The sequence below is a fragment of the Zootoca vivipara genome, chromosome 4, assembly GCF_965207765.1.
Source record: "Zootoca vivipara chromosome 4, rZooViv2.hap1.1, whole genome shotgun sequence".
Lineage (NCBI taxonomy): Eukaryota > Metazoa > Chordata > Lepidosauria > Squamata > Lacertidae > Zootoca > Zootoca vivipara.
The window spans coordinates 88,177,700-88,200,034 of record NC_142587.1 but is presented as its reverse complement, the minus strand read 5'-3'; the positions used below and the strand labels follow the sequence as shown (position 1 = coordinate 88,200,034).

General features: G+C 44.5%; 1 protein-coding gene across 2 annotated transcripts in view; it reads left to right on the top strand.

Moving 5' to 3' along the window:
• Positions 1 to 803: 803 nt before the first annotated feature.
• The window catches only part of HEPHL1 (hephaestin like 1), a 31,944-nt gene continuing 10,412 nt past the window's right edge, over positions 804 to 22,335 (top strand). For both annotated transcript variants that reach the window (XM_035116233.3, XM_035116232.3), the window contains exons 1-12: positions 804 to 1,024; positions 4,847 to 5,091; positions 6,079 to 6,291; positions 8,204 to 8,383; positions 9,503 to 9,757; positions 11,544 to 11,712; positions 12,540 to 12,679; positions 12,895 to 13,026; positions 14,302 to 14,513; positions 17,100 to 17,250; positions 20,168 to 20,380; positions 21,826 to 22,039. In XM_035116233.3, coding sequence (XP_034972124.2) covers positions 852 to 1,024; positions 4,847 to 5,091; positions 6,079 to 6,291; positions 8,204 to 8,383; positions 9,503 to 9,757; positions 11,544 to 11,712; positions 12,540 to 12,679; positions 12,895 to 13,026; positions 14,302 to 14,513; positions 17,100 to 17,250; positions 20,168 to 20,380; positions 21,826 to 22,039 — 2,297 coding nt within the window. In that variant the 5' untranslated portion in view covers positions 804 to 851. The remainder of the gene's footprint in view (positions 1,025 to 4,846; positions 5,092 to 6,078; positions 6,292 to 8,203; positions 8,384 to 9,502; positions 9,758 to 11,543; positions 11,713 to 12,539; positions 12,680 to 12,894; positions 13,027 to 14,301; positions 14,514 to 17,099; positions 17,251 to 20,167; positions 20,381 to 21,825; positions 22,040 to 22,335) is intronic.

The following is a 22,335-nucleotide window of genomic DNA, read 5'->3' as shown; positions in this document are numbered from 1 at the left end:
AATAAACCTGTTAGTCTTTATAAAGTGCCGTGATATTATTTGCTGCTTTTGCTGCAAGAGATTTGCATTGGTACCCCTCTGGAAGATATACTGATGCGCCGTACATCGAGGAGCATTTATGTGTGAATGAACTTCCATGTTTGCTTCCATGTATGAAATCACATTAAGAACATAAGGACATAATATGAGCCTACGGGATCCATCGAGGATGTCAATTTATATGCAGTCTGTCACAGCACAATATTGCTATGAGTCTGGGAGAGGGGAAGATTCTCCATAAACTCGCGAAATAGCAAGCTTCGTTTCACTAATTAACACTAAGCCAAGCGCCGTTGCGTTCAGTTTAGGATCACAGCTTAGTGGAAAACAGAGCGAGGAGAGGCTTGTCAGAGCATGTCAGTGTACCATCCTGCAGACAGACAGACGTAGGAGTCAAAGAAGAAGAAAAAGTCCCCATTATAACGCTTCTGCACTGTCCTTTTCGTGACTGGAGGAGGGGGGGGAAACTGCCCAAATTTACAAATAAAGCGCTCTCTTCATTTAGCTCGAGGGATGACAAACAACACTAAGTCACAGTTTCACACACATGGGCCTTCAAAGCCTGGCAAGAGGCTCATCGCCATGGCAACCCCACACCACAGGCCCCTTTTTTGGCCAGCTGGCTCAGGTTTCCTGGCCTTTCCCCTCATCAGCCCCAAATTGCTGCCTGGGAGGGGCAAGGCTTTGTCCATTGCCTCCTGTCTGACTAGTTGGAATGTGAGTGGGCAGGGCTGAGGTGAGGTGAGCACATTTTGGCTGCCTCTCGCTTGAGTTGCACACACACACACACACACACACAAAGAAACACACAAATGTCTTTTGTGAAGCGAGCAGCCTGCATTCTAACCAGCCTAATAATCTTCTGGCATTTGTTTTCAGCAGAAGCGGCTACCAGAACATACTACCTTGGAATTGTGGAGGAGAACTGGGACTATGCACCGAGCGGCGAGAATCTGATCACAGGACAAAATCTCACAGAGGATGAGTAAGTCAAAGCAGGAGTCCCTGTTGGCGCCTCCGCCGAGTTTCTACTGTCGCTTTTAAAGTAGTTAATTCACACTCGCCCACATGGTGCATCTTTGGCTCAGTGCTTTCCAAGTTGTTTGCTTGTTTGTTTGTTCCAAAGAAGCATGTCTGGGCAATGAAACAAGTTTTTGAAGCAACCTTAAAATGCATCGGAAAGAAACATAGGCTGGTTAAAACGGCAATGTGAGGAGTTTTTTTTTACGCTGCCTCTCGTTTCACGTTTGCCATGTGCATTTAAGGCGCACTGCTACAGGCTTGCACACTTAGCAATTAAATTAAATTGAATCCCAAGGGATTTGGAGGGGAGTCAAGACCTGTGCTGCGGTCCTTTTGTAATAATGCAAAGTTTCCTACGCTTCAGTGCCACAGTGCAACTGCCATTCAACTGCATTTGACTTATACATCCCAAGATGATCATGTATTTATGGTTGAGCTATCGTACTTGTATCAGGAGGAGTAAAGATTGCAATCTAAACACGCTTGCTAAGAATTAAGTCCCACTCAGGGTGGTGCTTTTCAGACTATTTTCGGACAGGAGCACTGGGAAGGCGGGGACCGCTTCAGTCCTCACAACGGCTCTGCTTTTCTTCAAACCAGCTTCCATTTGATTTGAAGATAGAAGCCATAATCAAACCGACATGTACATTTTAGGCAGTGGCTGCGCATGCGCACATGATAGCACATGTGCAGACAACAATATCAGTGAGTTGGACTTTGACGTGGGGAAAGAAATCAGGTAATGTGAAGACATATCTGCCCCCTCTCTGGTCTAAGCAGCAATGTGACTTGAAACACAGCAGAGGGGGGGGAGTTTGCCTTCTGCTGCTTTTCAAGCCACTAATGTGTTGAAGTGGGTCTTGAACTGTGGCCCTGCTGATCCCCACACACATTCACACCCCAAATATAGATTTCTGAGAAGGGTCTTTGGTGTAAGCAGAGAGAAGGGGGCACTTGCATGGCGATTCTTTGGAATTCTCCTTGCAGGCATAAATCTCTGGGACAGAAAAAGATCCATTTTTGAGATATTAAGGTCACTACCAGACAACCTATGTATCAATCATTTACTGTATCCTAATTTGTTTGCAGAATGTTAGGGAGCTTAGATGATACGAGCTTTTAAAGCATTCATTCTGACAAGCAAGCATCACCCCCACTCTCCCCAGTGCCTTTCCCCCATCACTTTCCTTATTACAGAAAGTCAGATTTGGGGTTGGGGGGCGGTTGTTGCCCAAGAGCACCAAGTCAACTTTAGTTGTGCAACATGAATTAAAGTCAAGCACCCAATACTGCCATTCTACAGGCGCTCTTCTGGTAAGCTACATTAAAGTAAATGGGACTTGCTTGTGAGTCAGTAAGCATGTATATGCTTGCGCAGGGAAAAAAAAGAAAATCTCTTATTATCAATGCATAAAGGAGACGGATGCTTTATGAAACATTCATTGAATGCCAAGGATCTGGTGTTTTCGATGTTTTTTGAGCCTGGTGTGACCTTCAGACTTTGTGGAGAAATTTGATTTCTGTATACGCTTGCGTGTTTGCAAGTAATCTTGGAGACGAAATCATTGTGAGGCACAGGCTTTGGTTTTAAACAAAAGACTTTATAGCACTGATTAAATGTGGCTTCATCTGAGTGGTTTGAGATGGATAAACGGAACACTTATACACAATGGTAGAAGCTTTTCTGCAATAATAATATATTGATCTGCACTAAATTTTCAGTGTTTTTTTTCTTCTTCAAAAGGCATCTAAAGTTGAATTTCTAAGTTTATTTTAACTCTTTGTTGCATGTTAAAATGTTGTTGCACAGTGTTTGCTTCTGGTTTTTCATGATCAATAGGGTTTGCAGTGCTGGACGTAGCAAATTCTTAGAATTCCAAAGCACTAACCAGTCCTTTGCAGACATTCCCCAGATCAAATGTAGACCTGACAAGTCTACTCACAGTCCCATCCAAATTAGTGTTTTATTGTAGGTGCATTCTGCAACATGTTTAGGGTTGCCATATGTCTGGAATTTCCCGGACATAGACAGGATTTGGCCGTCGGAAACAGTGTCCGGGCAGAAATCGCAGGAATGTCCATGAAAATCCAGACGTATGGCAACCCATGTCGGAAGTGTAGATTTTGACGAATTTCCTTTAAAATAGCTCAGAAACTTCATGATGTTGTTTGTTTGCTTGTTTGACATTTTGCAAAAATAGCTAAACAACTTTGCCAAAAAGTGTCCAGATTTTGTGTCCAGATTTTCACTTTTTGAAATATGGCAACCCTAATTGTAGGCACAATGACAGTGTATTAGAGGTGGGGTTTTTTTTCCTGTTTTATTAGCTGTTGTGTGCCACTTCCCCCATGCTACAACGTAATTGCTGTCCAGAGGGCAATTTGTGGAATGACAAGTTACAAGATTACAGGAGGAAGTTAAAGGAAATGAAGCAGTAAGGCTGCCCTGAAACCTTTTCAGGCACAGTGTTGTGAAAGTAGGATTGTGCCTTGGCCGAATCATGAGCACAAATCATTGTGAATGTGCAATAAAAAGGATGTATTGAGGGGCCCTTAATTAAGCAAGCTAAGCTGCTGAAGTCAAAATATTACATCAAGCCAAAATTCCCAGCAAAGTCGCCTCTTCAATTGAATTGTGAACTACCGTAATTCATAATGGCCTCTTTTTCCGCTCCATTAGCCAGTGTTTGTTTCCTACACACCATGTATGGTTAGAGCCCTGTAGGGCCGGGAGTTGCAAAAGAAATGCATGTGCCATGCAAAGGGCAAGGTACATATTGACGCTTGCCAGGTTGGGAGGGGGGGGGGGCTGAGAAGACAAACAAAGAGATGGCTGCTGCTTCCCAAGATCTAGTTTACATTATGGGACGATGAAGGAAAAGTCATCACGAAATGGGGGAAACGGCTCCATAAATTCACTCTCAGGACCTAACTCAATGTTGCCAGCATTTCACATCTCTTCTCTGTGCTGCTTATTACCAATGTTTAGTGGAAGTAGATGTGTGAAATGGTGTTGTTGTTGTTGTTGTTGTTGTTGTTGTTGTTAGTAAAATGATGTCATGGTGTCAGGGACTGGGCAGAGGAGGAATGGTGGAGACTTGCCTCCCCAGCTTGACCCTTCCAGGGAAGAGGAAGAGGAAGACAGTTTAGATTTACAAAAGGGAGGTCACAGCTCAGGAGCAGATGAGGGGGAAAGTTGGGAAATAATGGGAGAGGAGGAGGAGGAGGAGGAGGAGGAGGAGGAGGAGGAGGAGGAGGAGGAGGAGGAGGAGGAGGAGGAGGAAGCACCAGGGGGGCGACAGCTGACGGACACAGTGTCCTTAGAAAACATTCCAGACACACACCCGTCTCCCAGAACCCAGCGAGCCTTAAAAGTAGGGGAGCAAAGAGCTCAAAGACAGAGGGCATGTAGCAGCACCCATAGGAGAGACGATGAGATTGAGGAATGAGGGAGAGACGAGGGGTAGAGATTCACTTGGGACAACGCCATTATCCAAGAGGCTGGGTTCTATAGCCTCTCTCTGTAAATACTGAATAAAAAGCGGATGGTAAGAAACATTCCCTTGTCCTTGTACGTTCCTGGGCAACTAGCTGGGAGCTGCTGGCAGCAGCCTGACACGTGATGACATTCAGTGTTTACCTGTCCCCTACATAAGTTGATTGGCTCCCGCACATGGAGTGCTTGTGTTGGTGTTTCAAATCTCATCTTCCTCATCCGTTCCATATGATTCATGAATTGAAAATTTACTTAAACTCCCCCCCCCCCACCTTTTATTTACTGCAGAGAAGCAATTGTGTATGTGAGAAGAGGCCCCAACAGGATAGGCCGCGTTTACAAGAAAGCAATTTTCAAACAATTCACAGACGACGCGTACTCCCAGGAGATCCCCAAACCATCTTGGCTAGGTTTTCTAGGTCCAGTTCTGAGAGCTGAAGAAAGAGATACTTTTATCATTCATTTGAAGAACTTTGCTTCCCGGCCTTATTCTGTACATCCACACGGAGTCTTCTACGAGAAAGATTCTGAAGGTAAAACAAAATATTTGCTTTTTCTCTTCTACTATTTCAGATTCTTTCTCTTTCCTCTGCTACTCCTGGGAGCCAGTATAGTCGTTGAGGTAGCATGTTGGAAATTTGACAGTGGCGACCTCGATTCAGATCTGGGGGCTCACATCAGTTTGTCTGCAGAGGAATGTAATAGAGCAGGCACCCCCAAACTTCGGCCCTCCAGATGTTTTGGACTACAATTCCCATCATCCCTGACCACTGGGTCCTGTTAGCTAGGGATCATGGGAGTTGTAGGCCAAAACATCTGGAGGGCCGCAGTTTGGGGATGCCCGTAATAGAGGCTTGCTGGATCAGACCAAGAGTTCATTTACTCCAGCAGTATGGAAACTTCATTAGCCTGGGAATCACATTCCCTCACAGGGAGTCTTCCGGGGGGGTGGGGGTGGGGGTTGTCATATGCCAGTGGTGGGTGGGGCTGGAAGTGAAAGTGGGCAGAGTAATAAATGTGACTCTCACCTTCGTATAGTAGGCTATGCAAAAGCCAAAGATTTTTATACCAGTATCACAGGCATCCCCAAACTGCGGCCCTCCAGATGTTTTGGCCTACAACTCCCATGATCCCTAGCTAACAGGACCAGTGGTCAGAGATGATGGGAATTGTAGTCCAAAACATCTGGAGGGCCGAAGTTTGGGGATGCCTGCAGTATCAGGTGGTGGGGCAGGGCAATGGTGCCTAACTTCACATCACAGCCACGTTCATTAATTTCAGTGGGTTTATTCTGAATAAAACCTACTTGAGTGCCACCCTATATTTATTTAGCTGCTTCTCCTCCTTTTCTCTTTTTGCAAAAGTGATCAAAGCAACTTTAAGTATAAAACCGAGAGGGGGGGGGAGAGAGAGAGAGGGAGAGAGAGAGAGAGAGAGAGAGAGAACACAAGCTAAAATGCTCATGTGTAAGATGTCTAAAAGGGCACAAAGAACTTCAATCTTTTCCCCCTCCACCTCAGGAGCCCTCTACCAAGATGGAACAGGTGGCAAAAGCAAAGCCGATGACTTTGTTCTCCCTGGTTCCAATTATACATATACATGGCTGGTTACGGATGAGATGGCACCTACATCGGCAGATCCATGGTGCCTGACTTGGATTTATCATTCGCATATCGACACGCCAAAAGATATCAGCACTGGGTTAATCGGGCCACTGGTGGTTTGTAAGAAAGGTACGGAACGTAGAATGCCAAGTTCCTCTGTGGCAGCAAGGTTTGGCTAAAACATTCAGGTCTGCACCCACAAATTCTGATACGTTCAGCAGTCGTAACTGTATGCATGATGTCTGAGTAGCCTGGCCCATTTCTGGTTCCAATTCACACTGCTAGTTATTATGTTGAAAGAAGCAACTAAACAACTTTGGGCCAAGATACCTAAAGAACCATCTCCTCCCAGCAAGTCCCATTGATAGCTGGGGAGTGGGGGAAAGGAGAGAGGACTCTCAGAAAGCCTCTATTGCAGCCTTACAAAGAGTTTTCTCTTCCAGCAACTTGACCTGCCAACTTGAAGATATTTTTTAACTAACTTCTCAGAATTCATATCTGTTTTACCTGCTGTGCTCCTGTCCTTTAGCTGTGAAAGGGGGAAAGCAGTGGGGAGTTAGGCAGTGTGAGAGCATCAGATTGACTCTGCCACTGCACCCACACCATGCCAAGATCCCCACTGCCTTGTCCCTCTTGGGAAGCTGCAACGAAGCATGGTGTTGGGAAGGCAGGAGAGCAATGCATTCCCACCCATCGCATTATGTAGTTGGTTCTGTCTATAGCAGATACACACAAGTGCAATTATTGCAGATGACGTTGATACGAACAGTTGAGGGAGTTGGGTATGTTCAGCCTGTAGAAGAGAAGGCTGAGAGGTGACAGGGTAGACATCTTCAAATATTTGAAGGGCTGCTTTCTGCTGCTCCAGAAAGTAGAATTGATTCAAATTAAAAGTACAAGAAAAGGAGATTCTGACTAAACATCAGGAAGAACTTTCTGGCAGAAAGAGATGTTCAACAGGGGAATGGACCGCTTCAGAAGGTGGTATCCTCTTTTACACAGAGGTTGGATGACCATCTGTCAGGGATTCTTTGATAACAACAACAACAACAACAACAACAACAACAACAACAACAACAACATTTTTATTATTCATACCCCGCCCATCTGGCTGGGTTTCCCCAGCCACTCTGGGCGGCTTACAGCATGTAACAAATGGCAAAACATTAGACATTATAAACTTCCCTAAACAGGGCTGCCTTCTGATGTCTTCTAAAAGTCAGATAGTTGTTTATTTCCTTGACATCTGATGGGAGGGCGTTCCACAGGGAGGGCGCCACTACCGAGAAGGCCCTCTGCCTGGTTCCCTGTAACCTCACTTCTCACAGTGAGAAGGACCTCAGTGTCCAGGCTGAACGACTGGGGTGAAGATGCTCCTTCAGGTATACTGGGCCTTTGAGGCCATTTAGGGCTTTAAAGGTCAGCACCAACACTTTGAATTGTGCTTGGAAATGTACTGGGAGCCAATGTAGGTCTTTCAGGACCAGTGTTATATGGTCTCCCAGTCACCAGTCTAGCTGCCGCATTCTGGATTAGTTGTAATTCTTTAGCTGTGATGCCGGCATTGCAGGATGACTGGATGACCTTTGCGGGATCCCTTCCAGCTGTACTATTCTATGAGTCTATAAATGCTGAAAACAGCATAGAGCATTCCAAAAAGAAATCTGGAGTATAAATGCAGGAGCAGGTTATGCATTCCTTGAAGGTGGGTTTGCTGCCCCTGTAGATTATGCTGCCCGAGGCATCACCTCACGTTACTCCATGGGTGGGCCGGCCCTGGCCCTTCCCCATGTACTGTTGTGCTGCTCATGAGTAACGCCTCTCCCATGTGCTTGGTCTGTAATTTTAAAAAAACACACTGTGCAATTGCTAACAACATCATTCACATACATAATTGGTACCTAAGCCTTGAGTCTGCACACTGATTTCCTACTAGGGATTGATTTCAAGGCAAGAATTTTTAGAACATCTGAAGTGGCTCCAAATAAATTAACTTAAAGGGTTTACCAAAAAAAAAACTTTTGCATGTTTGCTTTCTTAGGAACATTAGATGATGCTTCAGTGCCAGCAGCCAATGCCACAAAGAGCTTTGCTCTGCTGTTCAGCATCATAGATGAAAATCTCAGCTGGTACCTGGATGAAAATATAAATACTTTCTGCTTGGAACCCAGCACTGTGGATAAAGAGGACCCGGATTTCCAATTGAGCAATAAGATGCACGGTGAGCTGATGCTGCAGGACAGGAAGAACAATGCTTGTTTTACAATTGCCGCCATATTTGGTTGCAACTTCTAATTGCTGCGGCTGCTCTTCCTGAGTCTGAGGTTGTGTCAGAATATTAATGCCTCCTCTTTAGTCTACTACCCACAACTTGAAACGCAGGCCAAGCCGGACTAGGTGCCTTCAGTTCTACCCTGAGGCAGGTTCCCCAGCTTTGAGCCATCTCAGCAGCTCCTATGGGAAAAAAGCAGAGGTTAGGCAAGCAACCCATTGTGAAATGCCTTTTCATGGGTAGGCAGACTAAGGCCCGGGGACCAGATCCAGCCCAATCGCCTTCTAAATCCGGCCCACGGACGGTCCGGGAATCAGTGTGTTTTTACATGAGTAGAATGTGTCCTTTTATTTAAAATGCATCTCTGGGTTATTTGTGGGGGCATAAGAATGGGTTCATTTTTATTTATTTTTCAAAATATAGTCCGCCCCGCCGCCCCCCCCCCAAGGTCTGAGGGACAGACCTTGTCCCCCCCTGCTGAATAAGTTTGCTGAGCCCTGCCTTTCATCATGAGCCCCTGGGACTTTGAATAGAGGGCCTCTGGGTTTGTGTGCAGCTTCTCCTTGTGGTAAAACCCTGAACTGCATGTTGCAGCATCTATCTGAGCAGTTTAGCATCCTCAGCCCCTGGACTGACCCTCATCAGGCAGGCTGTCCATAGGATTCCCCTGGGCAGGAAGGAGTTTGAAGGTCTTCCTGTTCCAGCTGTGCCTTGCTTGAGTAGCAAGGTTGTCCCTGAGCTCTTTCTTTTTCTTATTCTCTTCTTCTGTCGCTTTCACCTTTAAATTTCATATCTTTCTTGTTGTAATCATCATCATCATCATTTTAAATTATACCCCACCCATCTGGCTATGTTTCCCCAGCCACTCTTTATCTTTAAACAAAGGAGGAAAGGGTGATGATGACTTTGTTTGAAGCCATTTTGCTTCCATCATGTTACTGAAACAGAGAACAAGAAGAAAAATCTTAAATGTGGCACACATTAGCTATTTTAAAATGAATGTCCCTGTCGTTCATATCGCTGTAACTCATGGATTATCTTTTCTTATATTGTGTTATATGTTTCCAGCAATTAACGGTTATGTTTTTGGAAACCTCCCTGTCCTGGAGATGTGCACTGGTGAATTAGTGTCCTGGCATTTGTTTGGGATGGGGACCGAGATCGATGTTCACTCTGCACAGTTCTTCGGCCATACCTTGCTTAACAGAGGCCACAGGATGGATGTCATCAGCCTCTTTCCGGCCACTTTTGTGACAGCAGAAATGATGGCAGAGAATGCTGGGAAGTGGCTTTTGACCTGTCAAGTTGATCATCACATACAAGGTATCTATGTACCATTCGAGAAAGGTCAATAGACATTGCAGTTGGGCCAGAACAACAACTACTGCTAGTAATATTTTATATATCGACATCAGTGTGGGTAGTGCTGTACAGAGCAGAGCACAGGTCTCTGCCCCAAGGATATTACATATTACATATTCAACACCAAGGAAACAAAAAAAGAAGAGGGGGAAGGAACTGGAAGGATGAATAAACAGGGAACTGATATGCAATTGTTTCAGTGTGCATAGGCTGAGGGTACAGGATGAATTACAGTAGGACATGGGAACAAAATAAAATAAATGCACAAAAGGTGACATATCAACAAAGGTTTCTAAGCAAAGAAGTTGATATTGTGTTCCCATCCTTCACAAGACGTCCAGAGGGTAGCAATATAAGAATGGACCTTTTCTGCAGTGGCTCCCTGTTTATGGAATGTTCTCCCCAGGAAGGCTTGCCTGGTGCCTTTGTTACATATCTTAAGGCACCAAGCAAAATCATTCCTCCTCTCCCAGGTCTTTGGCTAATTAAATGATCTGTGGCTTTGGTATTTGGTTGGATGGTTGGTTTGTTACTATGTTATGCATTTTTTATATATATACACCAAAAACCGCACTGTGAGCCTCAGATGAAGGGTGGTATAGAAATTTAATAAAAACAAATAAGTAAAAGCAAAAGTTAAACAGTAGAGGGAAACAACCAATAAAGCCAGCTTTTAACCAACCTGACTTGGCACTCATGCCGTGTTCTGGTTCCCAGGAGAAGCCCATGGGGCAAGGCATGCTACGTAGCAAGGCGGGTCCGTTGTTGCAGCACCACGGAGAGCTCCCAGTGAGCCACTTGTTCAGACAAAAGATGGCAGTGAACTGATACTTTCTGAGCCTCTGTCTCCAGCCCATCTCTCCTAAGCTTCATCCCCTTTTAAATAATTAGATCGCATTCACACCATTTAAAGCACTCTTATGCCATTTTAACAGCCCTGGCTTGCCCCAAAGATTTACTGAAGCATGTTAAAGGTGCTGAGAGTTTTTATAAGACCTCTCACAGGGCTAGCATTCCTAGCTCCAGCGTCGTTTAAAGCCATCCAAGTTGACAGCCATCAGTATTTCCTGTGGCAGCAAATTCCATAGTTTAACTATGCGCTTTGTAAAGGACCTTCTTTTCTGTGTCCTGAATCTTCCAACGTTCAGCTTCATTGGATGCCTCCAAACTCTGACATTATGAGAGAAGGAGAAAAACTTTCCCTATCCACTTTCTTCACACCACACATCATTTTAGACTCCTCCAACATGTCCTTCTCTTACTCAAATTTTCTCTAGTCTAAACGAAAGGGGCTCCAATACTTCGACCTTTCATCAATAGGGGCATTGCTCCATCGCAGCCTTGATCATTCTAGTTGACCCCTTTCTGGACCTTTTTGAGGTTAGGCCACCAGAGCTGTGCACAGTGTTCCAAATGCAGTCACACTGCAGATTTCTATAACAGCATTATGATATTGGCAGTTCTCAGCCAATAATAATCCTTAGCATGGAATTTTCCCCCTTTCACAATATTGTAACCTTTGCTCATAGGGGAAATTGCTCCTACCCCTTGATAATGTTGGCTCCTTTTGTTTGCTTGCTTGTTGTTTTCTACCCCACCTTAGTCCCAACTTGTGATTCATGATGTTGGTACTCTTTTGGCACACTACTGTGCCCCCTGACTACCCAGTTTGGAAATTACAGCATTGGACAATTGATTGCATGGTGAAACCACATCAAATTCTTGTGTGTGCTTTCCTACACTGTAGCTGGTATGATGGGATTCTACAACATCAAGGCTTGCGGTCAAAACATTACCGGGCCTTCACAGAGTGGTCAGGAAAGAAGATACTTCATTGCCGCTGAAAGAATTTTGTGGGATTATGGACCTGGTGGCTTTGATAAATTCACAGGGCAACCTTTAAATGCTACTGGCAGGTATGTGTCATGATATTATTTATTTCCTCTTTTCCCCTTTTAGCTGAAAGCTGACATTTTTACTGATGCTTTAATTACCTTGTTGTAATTTTGTATGCTGTATGCTACCTTTTTCTAAATGAAACTGCAGTCTATAAATAGTTTAATAAATAAATAGGTTACTGAGTTAACTTATTCAGATATATGCACCAGGTTTTTGCTGTTGTTTTTAAAACCCATGTGGAATTGACTGTTTGACTTAAATATTAGAAACCTGAGTTTGAAATCAGTAGGGTAGAATTTGATATTATTATTCTTATTACTCTTATTATTAAAATTTGTATACTGCCCTCTATCTGTAGATCTCAAGGCAGTTCACAACATAATATTACAATCTGAAAAACACAAAATACATAATAAAAATAAGAACAAAAAACAAACCAAATAATGGGTGCAGCTGAAAGAAGAAGTCTTGTGACTCCTCCTTGTCTCTTCCCTGATAACTTGTAGAGAAATAAAATGATGTTGTTATATTCTGAACTGGAATTCTTAGGAGTGAAAAGAAAGTGATGCAAGACTGCTGCTTTAGGCAGGAGTTCCATGTCTCTCATATCATCTTTATCTCCCCGAGTGGCCTTGGGCTAATGGCTACCTTTCAGTCTAACCTTCCTCACAGGGTTGTTGTGAGACTAAAACGGAAGCTGTGAGCTCCCAGGAAGAAAGGTGGTTCTCCAAAAAAAAAGTTGATAAATCTATTTTGTGCCTAATCTTGCCTGTTTGCTTTAAATCGAGCATTTCAAATCCGTGGTCAGGTGTGGAACTGGTATTAATACTTTGTTCTCTCACAGCGACTCAGCACCTTTCTTCATACAAGGGGATGATAGAATTGGAGGGCAGTATTGGAAAGTTCATTATGTGTCCTACACCGATGGAAAGTTTACTCGCAGAAAGAAGCAAGCAGAAGGCGCCACTCACCTTGGCATACTCGGTACGCTTTGCGGTTTTGAGTTTTTTTTTCGTGGCACGGGTTTCAGTCCCGCTACGGTGTCTCACACACTGGAAGTTGTGGCCAGGCACCCTGAGAGCATTTCTCCATCTGAGCAATGCCCCCAACCAAGGGGATGGGGCAGGTAGGGAGACTTTTTAAAGCTCAGCATCCCCTTCCCCCAAACCAGCTCATCTCTACTCCCTGCTCTCCCCCAGGCCCAGTTATCAAGGCTGAAGTTGGAGACACAATTTTGGTTACTTTTGCCAATAAAGCTGACAAGAACTACAGCATGATGCCTCATGGAGTAGCTTTCGGCAAATCATCAGAAGGAGCCCCTTATGCAGATGGTAACATTATTTATTCATTTATTTATATTGTTATGAATTTGAGGATTATGCCCTGAGTTCCTTCCATTTCTTGCGATCCTGTACACTAGTATCTGTAAGTGGCAGAATCTATAAGAGCACGCTTGCCCAACCAGTCCCTTTGTCTAGGTAATGGTTTGGGCTGACTAGTTAAGCACCACAATTGGCATAACCAACAGAGTTTCTCTGTGCCATGGAACAAATGGGGGAGCCTTGCCCAGCCCTCAACTAGCTGCTAGGTCAGAGAACAATTGCCAGAGTGGTGTGTGACAGCTGAGCAGAAAAGGAGAAAGAAGGCCGAAAGCTGCAGAGAGGGAGGGGTATTGATCTGTGCTGGGTCCAAAGCTGTGACGAATGGAGGAGCAAGATCTTTTGGGGGTGTCCATGCTGTGAGCCTCCTCCATCCTTTGGTCAGGTTGTGCATGTTGTTGTTGTTGTTGTTTAGTCGTTTAGTCGTGTCCGACTCTTCGTGACCCTATGGACCAGAGCACGCCAGGCACTCCTGTCTTGCACTGCCTCCCGCAGTTTGGTCAGGCTCATGTTCGTAGCTTCGAGAACACTGTCCAACCATCTCGTCCTCTGTCGTCCCCTTCTCCTAGTGCCCTCCATCTTTCCCAACATCAGGGTCTTTTCCAGGGAGTCTTCTCTTCTCATGAGGTGGCCAAAGTATTGGAGCCTCAGCTTCACGATCTGTCCTTCCAGTGAGCACTCAGGGCTGATTTCCTTCAGAATGGATAGATTTGATCTTCTTGCAGCCCATGGGACTCTCAAGAGTCTCCTCCAGCACCATAATTGTGCATATCTTAACATAAAATAAAATATTATATCCCAAAGACACCACAGTCTCCATCCACCTTCATTCCAAGGAAACCAGATGAGAGCAGGAACCCTAGAGTCCCTCACTGCTCAGAGATTAGAGTGGCATGTAACAATATTTATTTATACATTTTTACACTCCTTTTTCATGAAAAAAGCATGCCTAAAGCAGTGTACAAATTTATTAGGTAACACAGCTGCATGAAGAACAGGCTAAACAACCTAGCAGTCAAAATAGAGGAAGAGGAAGATACGGCTTGTCATCCAAAAAGGGGACGGGGAGTCACATGGGAAAATTGGTCTGATCCAACTAAAGTTATGCATTTAAATCCCATTGCTTTCCATGAGGATATTTACTTGAATGGTCTTCTTTTATTATTCTGTGTGTGTTACCACGAGTTTTGCCTGGGAGGGTGCTTTTTCACCGCATTTTATTTTTAGGGCACCAGAAGCCGGGGGCTTATGTTAAACCCGGCGAGACCTTTAAATACAAATGGAGAGTTCCTGAAAGTGTCGGCCCAACGGGCGATGATCCACCGTGTCTCACCTACCTGTATTATTCAGCAAATGATCCTGTAATGGACACCCAGTCTGGTCTTGTGGGGCCTCTAATAATCTGCAAGAAGAATACTTTGGAACCAGATGGAACACAGGTACTAATTCTGATCGGTCCATGCATTTTGAATGGCTGAGAGCGCTCGCTGAGCCAAAGGGTAGCATGTTAAGCAAATCCAGATCAGAACCAAGTTATATTGATTGGGTCTACTTGCAACATAAGAACATATGATCAGAAAACTCATTTTCTAGTTCTGCTTTGGGCCTCCAAGAGTAGCTAATCAAATGCCCCTTGGAAGCTCACAACAAGAAAAAGAGATCTTGTTGTAGGGCTGGGGAACTGTGCTCCTCCAGATGTTGTTGACTCACATCCTCCCTGACTATTGGCCCTGTAGACAGGGACTGGAGGAAGGTTGAGTCCAACAACACCTGGGAGGGGGTCACAGATATCCCTACCCTGCAGCATGGCCAATGGTCAGAGATAGTGCAGGCTTTGCCAACCAACATCTGGAGGGCTATGTGTTCCCTACCCATAACAGGTGCTTTAGGAAGCAGTCTGTAGCCTTGTCTTGTTACCAGTAAAAGGGAATTGCTTCAACAATCATAGACTCATAGAATTGTAAAGTTGGAAGGGATGTTGAGGGTTATCTAGTCCAACCTCCTGCAATGCAGGGATCTCTGCTAAAGCATCCAAGGCAGATGACCATCCAACCTCTGCTTGAAAACCTCCAAGGACAGAGAGTCCTAGGGAGTGCTTTCCACTGTCAAACTTGTCTTACTGTCAGAAACTTATTCCTGATTTTTAGCCGGAATCTCCTTTCTTGTAACCTGAATCCATTGGTTGGAGTCCTACTCTCCAGAGCAGGAGAAAGCAAGCTTGTGCCATCTTCCATGTGGAAGCCCTTTAGATATTTGGAGGTGGCTATCCTATCTCCTCCCAGTCTCCTCTTTTCCAGGCTAAACATACCCAGCTCCTTCAACTGTTCCTCATCAGGCTTGGTTTCCAGACCCTTGATCATCTTGGTTGCCCTCCACTGTACACACCTGTTTGGTGGCAGCAAACTTGCGTACACTACCTTGTACAGTACCTCCACTGTACACACCTGTTTGGTGGCAGCAAACTTGCGTACACTACCTTGTACATTGAATGTTACGTGTGAATAAATGTATGACTGTGTGTACACAGATTTCACACTTGTTGAATGTACAGGTAAGATGTGAACACCCACATATTGGAAAATAGTTGAGGTGGAAGGGATTCAAACCAAGTGTGGAATGACCACATAGGTGCATAATCAGGTGAGGAAACACTGCAGCTCAGAGGGAGTGCACAAAGCTCCCAGGTTCAATCTCTAGGATCTTCAGCTAGACTGGGAAAGACGCCTCCCTGAAACCTTGGAAAGATGCTACCAATCATTGTAGACATGCTTATTTCTAACCAAAACCTCTTGGACTAGTTTCATAATCCCGTCAAAGAGATTTTTCTCCTTCAGTTTGGTTACTCCTTTTAATTCAGGATGCATAATTAGGAGCTGTTTTAAGAACGTGATATGATAGCCAAGGGGTGATATGATAGCCATGTTCAAATATATGAAAGGATGTCATATGGAGGAGGGAGAAAGATTGTTTTCTGCTGCTCCAGAGAAGCGGACATGGAGCAATGGATTCAAACTTCAAGAAAGAAGATTCCACCTAAACATTAGGAAGAACTTCCTGACAGTAAGAGCTGTTCGGCAGTGGAATTTGCTACCAAGGAGTCTCCTTCTTTGGAGGTCTTTAAGCAGAGGCTTGACAGGCATATGTCAAGAATGCTTTGATGGTGTTTCCTGCTTGGCAGGGGGTTGGACTGGATGGCCCTTGAGGTCTCTTCCAACTCTATGATTCTATGAATGTCATTTTCTAGCTGGTTAAACCTATGAAACAGCAGTCAGTCCAGCAGTCAGCGGTTTTGTTTTTAAATAGCGCAGTACATTTTCTGTATAATATATAGCACAGGTTATCCATAATGGGAAAAGCTTGCCCTTTAAGAGCAGAATGTTGGTGCTGACCTTCAAAACCCTAAATGACTGAGTATACCTGAAGGAGCGTCTCCACCCCCATCGTTCAGCCTGGAGGGTCTTCAGGCGCTTCCCTCATTTCGAGAAGTGAGGTCACATGGAACCAGGCAGAGGGCCTTCTTGGCAGTGGCACCCACCCTGTGAAACACCCTCCCACCAGATGTCAAGGAAATAAACAACTATCTGACTTTTAGAACACATCTGAAGGCAGCCCTGTATAGGGAAGTTTTAATAGTTGATGTTTTACTGTGATGTTTTAATTTGTTGGAAGCTGCCCAGAGTGGCTGGGGAAACTCAGTCAGATGAGCAGCATATAAATATTCAATTGTTGTTGTTGTTGTTGTTGTTGTTGTAAACCAAAAGATCCAGATATTAGAATCATGAGTGCATTCTAGGCTGCGAGAGCCACACAAACTTTCTTTAATGTTGAGTGGGAGAGATTCCTGAAGCTACTGTAGAGTATTTTATAGCTGTGGATTTAATTCTAGAGAAAGTTCAAAATTTTAGCACTGGAATGTTATTTCATTGATGGAAGATTCTAGAGTAATGATTCTGATCTCCTGCTTAAAGAAAAAAGTGGAAATGTTTCCCCCCCCCTCCTAATGCATATTTGTTTTCTGACTGCAGAAAGGAGTGGACAAAGAATTCTACCTACTGCTTACAGTATTTGATGAGAACTTGAGTTTCTATCTTGACACAAACATCAATGCGTTCACTGGTGATCCTTCCAAGGTTAATAAGGAAGATGAGGATTTCCAGGAATCCAACAGAATGCACGGTATGGTGTTTTTTTTTATTAAAAAAGCACCATTGGGTATTGGTTTGTAGCAGAGGTATCCATCATGAAAGCGGAAAGGGGGCAGAATTAGGCACTAGGGGAAGAGCACAGGGCTTCTCCAAACAACCTGTTTATTGAGCTTCCATCCTGATTTGCTTGCACAAAGCTTACACAGTGCTTAGACTATGTCTGGCCTTTATTGAGCATTCGTTATGATTTCTTTGTGGGAGATAATACAGCAATGAGCATCCAGCCTGATTTGCTTTTGTTTATATGCCTTTTCATAAGTCATTTGTTCATTCCACACTATTTGTGCATTTCCCCATCACTTTTCTAATTGAAGTCAGTTTCTTTCCTTTTTTAAGTGGATTTGTTGCATGAGGGTGACAGAGCACTTTAATGAATTCTCCCGATATTCACTTGAACCCCTCTCACAAAAGGTGCCATGGAGGTACCATGTCTGGCTGAAATTTTCAGAGTGAGCTGCAATGTCTGACAGCCAACTTTTTTTCAGACATATTGCGTCTTTATGAAATACATACAAACTTTGTTGTTGTTGTTTTTGTTGTTTGGTCGTTTAGTCGTGTCCGACTCTTCGTGACCCCATGGACCAGAGCACGGCAGGCACTCCTGTCTTCCACTGCCTCCCGCAGTTTGGTCAGGCTCATGTTGGCAGCTTCAAGAACACTGTCCAACCATCTCATCCTCTGTTGTCCCCTTCTCCTAGTACCGTCCATCTTTCCCAACATCAGGGTCTTTTCTAGGGAGTCTTCTCTTCTCATGAGGTGGCCAAAGTATTGGAGCCTCAGCTTCACGATCTGTCCTTCCAGTGAGCACTCAGGGCTGATTTCCTTCAGAATGGATAGGTTTGATCTTCTTGCAGTCCATGGGACTCTCAAGAGTCTCCTCCAGCACCATAATTCAAAAGCATCAATTCTTCGGTGATCAACCTACTTTATGGTCCAGCTCTCACTTCCATACATTACTACTGGGAAAACCACAGCTTTAACTATACGGACCTTTGTAGGCAAGGTGATGTCTCTGCTTTTTAAGATGCTGTCTAGGTTTGTCATTGCTTTTCTCCCAAGAAGCAGGCGTCTTTTAATTTCATGATTGCTGTCACCATCTGCAGTGATCATGAAACCCGAGAAAGTAAAATCTCTCACTGCCTTCATTTCTTCCACTTCTATTTGCCAGGAGGTGATGGGACCAGTGGCCTGTTAGGAATCATTCTGCAAAGAAACAAAAAAAGATGATTGTAACTTTAAGAACTGTTTCTGTGAGTTCTGGGTGTGGTTTTCTAGGCTGATTAGGTACAGCTGGTGATGAGTACAAAAGGAGGCGGAGTTGCAGTTTGAATTTGCCTGCAAAAGAGAGCACCCACATGCTTTGTGTTTGTAAGGTTGTAAATAAAACTCTTGCTTGAGTATTTTACATCTGTCTCATGGTTCTGTCGTCTGCTGCCAGGAAGATACAGCTGCAACATGGCCATGATCTTAGTTTTTTTTTTTATGTTGAGCTTCAGACCATATTTGCGCTCTCCTCTTTTACCCTCATTAAGAGGTTATTTAATTCCTCTTCACTTGTTGTGTCATCAGTATATCTGAGGTTGTTGATATCTCTTCCAGCAATCTTAATTCCGGCTTGGGATTCATCCAGTCCAGCCTTTCGCATGATGAATTCTGCATAAAGGTTAAATAAGCAGGGAGACAATATACAGCCTTGTCGTGGATCATTGCCTTGTCGCGGCGAAGGGGCTTGAATAACTCAGAGAAGCTATGAGCTATGCCGTGCAGGGCCACCCACGATGGACAGGTCATAGTGGAGAGATTTGACTAAACGTGATCCACCTGGAGAAGGAACTGGCAAGCCACTCCAGTATCCCTGCCAAGAAAACTCCATGAACATACGAACTTAGGCACAGCCAATCGGGCTTGCAGTCAAAGTGTTAAATCAGGCTTACCTGCCTAGGACCAGCAAAAGGCACTTCTAGGGAAACTTTGCAAAAGTTTAGTATTTTTTTCAAGGAGGCCGCAAAGGACTGACTTGCATGTGAGGACAGGCAGGCCAGGAAGAAATGTGAACCATTATCTTTTGCAAACTTAAATGTAGGGTTGCGTTAAGTGCTACAGCGCAGTCTGGATGAAGACTCAAGCCGCTGCTGCCTATTAGTATCCTATCTGCAAGATCTGAATTATTTGGAGGACAAGTTCAGAGATGACTTGGTCCTGTTAATAATAAAGTAGGCAAGCATTAATGAAGTTCTCTAGACAGCTTCTTTGCCTCCGGCAGATAAGTGCCAAGATAGGTGCCACAGGACATGAATGAGTTCATTATACATTGAGTTTGTGAGTGTTCATGTGAACCGAAGTGACACATAAATGATCGTGCATTACCCCAATGATGCAACCAGAGTTACTTACACAACATGTAAATGAACTCATGTTTATTGTGCCCAGAGGATGTGGTGTCATCTTGAAAATAGAAGCTTTATCTTTGAATATGTCAACTGGAGGTGGATTGAATCCACCCAGTAGCCCTCACCAAGGGAACCAAAACCTAGAGCCCAATCACTGCTCTCCTCACAGAGCCTCCCAAGACATGATCAGTTCTGGCAGAGGTGAGTGTTCATCCCTTGTTAGCAGGGTCAGCTATTCCTTAAGGCAGGGGAAGCCTTTCTGGCCACTGGAACAGATCTTAATCTCCCTTATGCCTGGTGGGCCAAATTTGACAGGTAGGCAGGGCACATTTCTTGCACGTTTGTGTATAATGTGTAGTTGAGCCCTAAAATCTGCCAATAGGTGAGAACAGAGGACCAGAGAGGCAAGGGTAACAAGCAGATGGATATGAGCAAAATCAGTTGTGGGTTTGCAAATGCACAGTATTCTGAGGTCTCGAGTGTTTTTTCTTCCTTCAGCTGTCAATGGCTATCTGTTTGGGAACCTGCCCGGACTCACCATGTGCAAGGATGACAAGGTTTCTTGGCATATGATTGGACTAGGCACGGAAACAGACATGCATGGTGTTCATTTCCAAGGGAACACCATTCACTTGGGTGGCACAACCAGGGACACCCTTGCCTTGTTCCCTCACACGTCGGCAACAGCCCTGATGCAGCCAGACCGAGTAGGTAGGTTTTGGGGAGTGGGACCTGAGCATCCTTTCCCCATGTGACCACAAAGCTGTCACCATGTGCATTTATAAATCAAATCATTGGGATGCTCACTGGCTTATGAATGTTTAGAACACTGTAAATGTTGCTGTAGCGTCCATACGCTCATTGAGCCTCTACTTTGAAGTATCAGTGTATCAACTGATTTATAAACTGCTTGAGCCGAAGGACATAGCCTTGATGCAATGCAAGACACTGCTATGTTATAATCAACATTGCAATAATACTATTGTCAGTGCTATGTTGTAAGGGAGTGCCTTCTTCATGTGTGCATCTCCATCCATCAAGTTATACAAGGGCAAAACACAGCTGAAAGAACGTGTTCCTTCTGTGTCCATATGTATAGGGAAAGGTAAAAAGGTAAAGGACCCCTGGCCAGTTAAGTCCAGTCAAAGGTGACTATAGGGTTGCGGCGCTCATCTTGCTTTTCAGGCCGAGGGAGCCAGCATTTGTCCACAGACAGCTTTCCGGGTCATGTGGCCAGCATGACTAAACCGCTTCTGTAGCAACGGGATGGAAGCCAGAGCACACGGAAACGCCGTTTACCTTCCCACCACAGCGGTACCTGTTTATCTACTTGCACTGGCATTCTTTCAAACTGCTAGGTTGGCAGAAGCTGGGACAGAGCAACGGGAGCTCACCACCATCGAGCAGATTCGAACCGCCGACCTTCCAATCTGCAAGCCCAAGAGGCTCAGTGGTTTAGACCACAGTGCCACCTGTGTCCCCATCCATATGTATATATGTGTGTAAAGCATTTGTATACCCGCCTTTAGTCACATTCCATGGGCAATTTGCAATGGGAGTAAAACATTTGAACCGTAAATGGAATACCAATTAGCTCGATCTGTTAGAGTGTGGTGCTGATAACGTCATGGTGACAGGTTTGATTCCCATATAGGCCGCCTGCATATTCCTGCATTGCGACGGGTTGGGATAGATGACCCTCGGGGTCCTGTCCAACTCTACAATTCTGTGGTTCTATGTGAAATAATCCAATCTTCCCGTATATACTCCTCCCCATGGTCCCTCACTCTACTGGTCCATATCTTCTTGTCAAATCTTTGCTCGCCTTCTCTGTTCCCCACCTACACCCTTTTACTTTTCTAGCTTTCTACAGTCGCATGCCTCCTGACAACTGACGCTCTCCCTCTGTTATTACATCCAAGCGCTTCCTTAAGACGCATCCATTCACCTTGACTTCCCACCCCCCCCAGCTGAACAGCCTTCCCTTTTATTTCATCCCCCACACTAATATATATTGTCTCTTCGGTTTAGATTGTAGCCAGCAGGCAGAGGGGTGCTGTATTTCTGCTTTTGGTACGGTGATTTGAAGCGCAATAACACCAACAATCATCTCTCGAGCAGCTAGCATGGTGATAAATGTCACAATTTCCTTTCAGGGACTTTCCAGCTGGTTTGCAGGACGTTCGATCACTTTACAGGAGGGATGAAGGAGCTTTATGAAGTTAAGCCCTGTGGCAAAACGCCTCACGATGGGAGGCACTATGGAACCATGAGAACATATTATATTGCTGCCGAGGAAATGGAGTGGGACTATGCCCCCGATAAGAACAGAGCAGAGCAGAGGGCGGAGGCAACAAGCAAAGAGGAAAGGTACAGGAGATTCGATTTTGATAGGATAAACTACCAAATTCGCACTTCTGGGTCTAATTTGTGAACCAAAGCCCAGCTGTCCTTTGGGATTCACAGTCCTCTGAATTTTGTGATACAGTTCTCCATCTCAACAATGTGTTTTAAAATATATACAGTGGTGCCTCGCTAGACGAATTTAATTCGTTCCACGGGTCTATTCTTATAACGAAAAATTCGTCTAGCGAATCCCATAGGAATGCATTGAAATTTTTTGAATTTTATTTTATTGCCCATAGGAACGCATTAATTGAATTTCA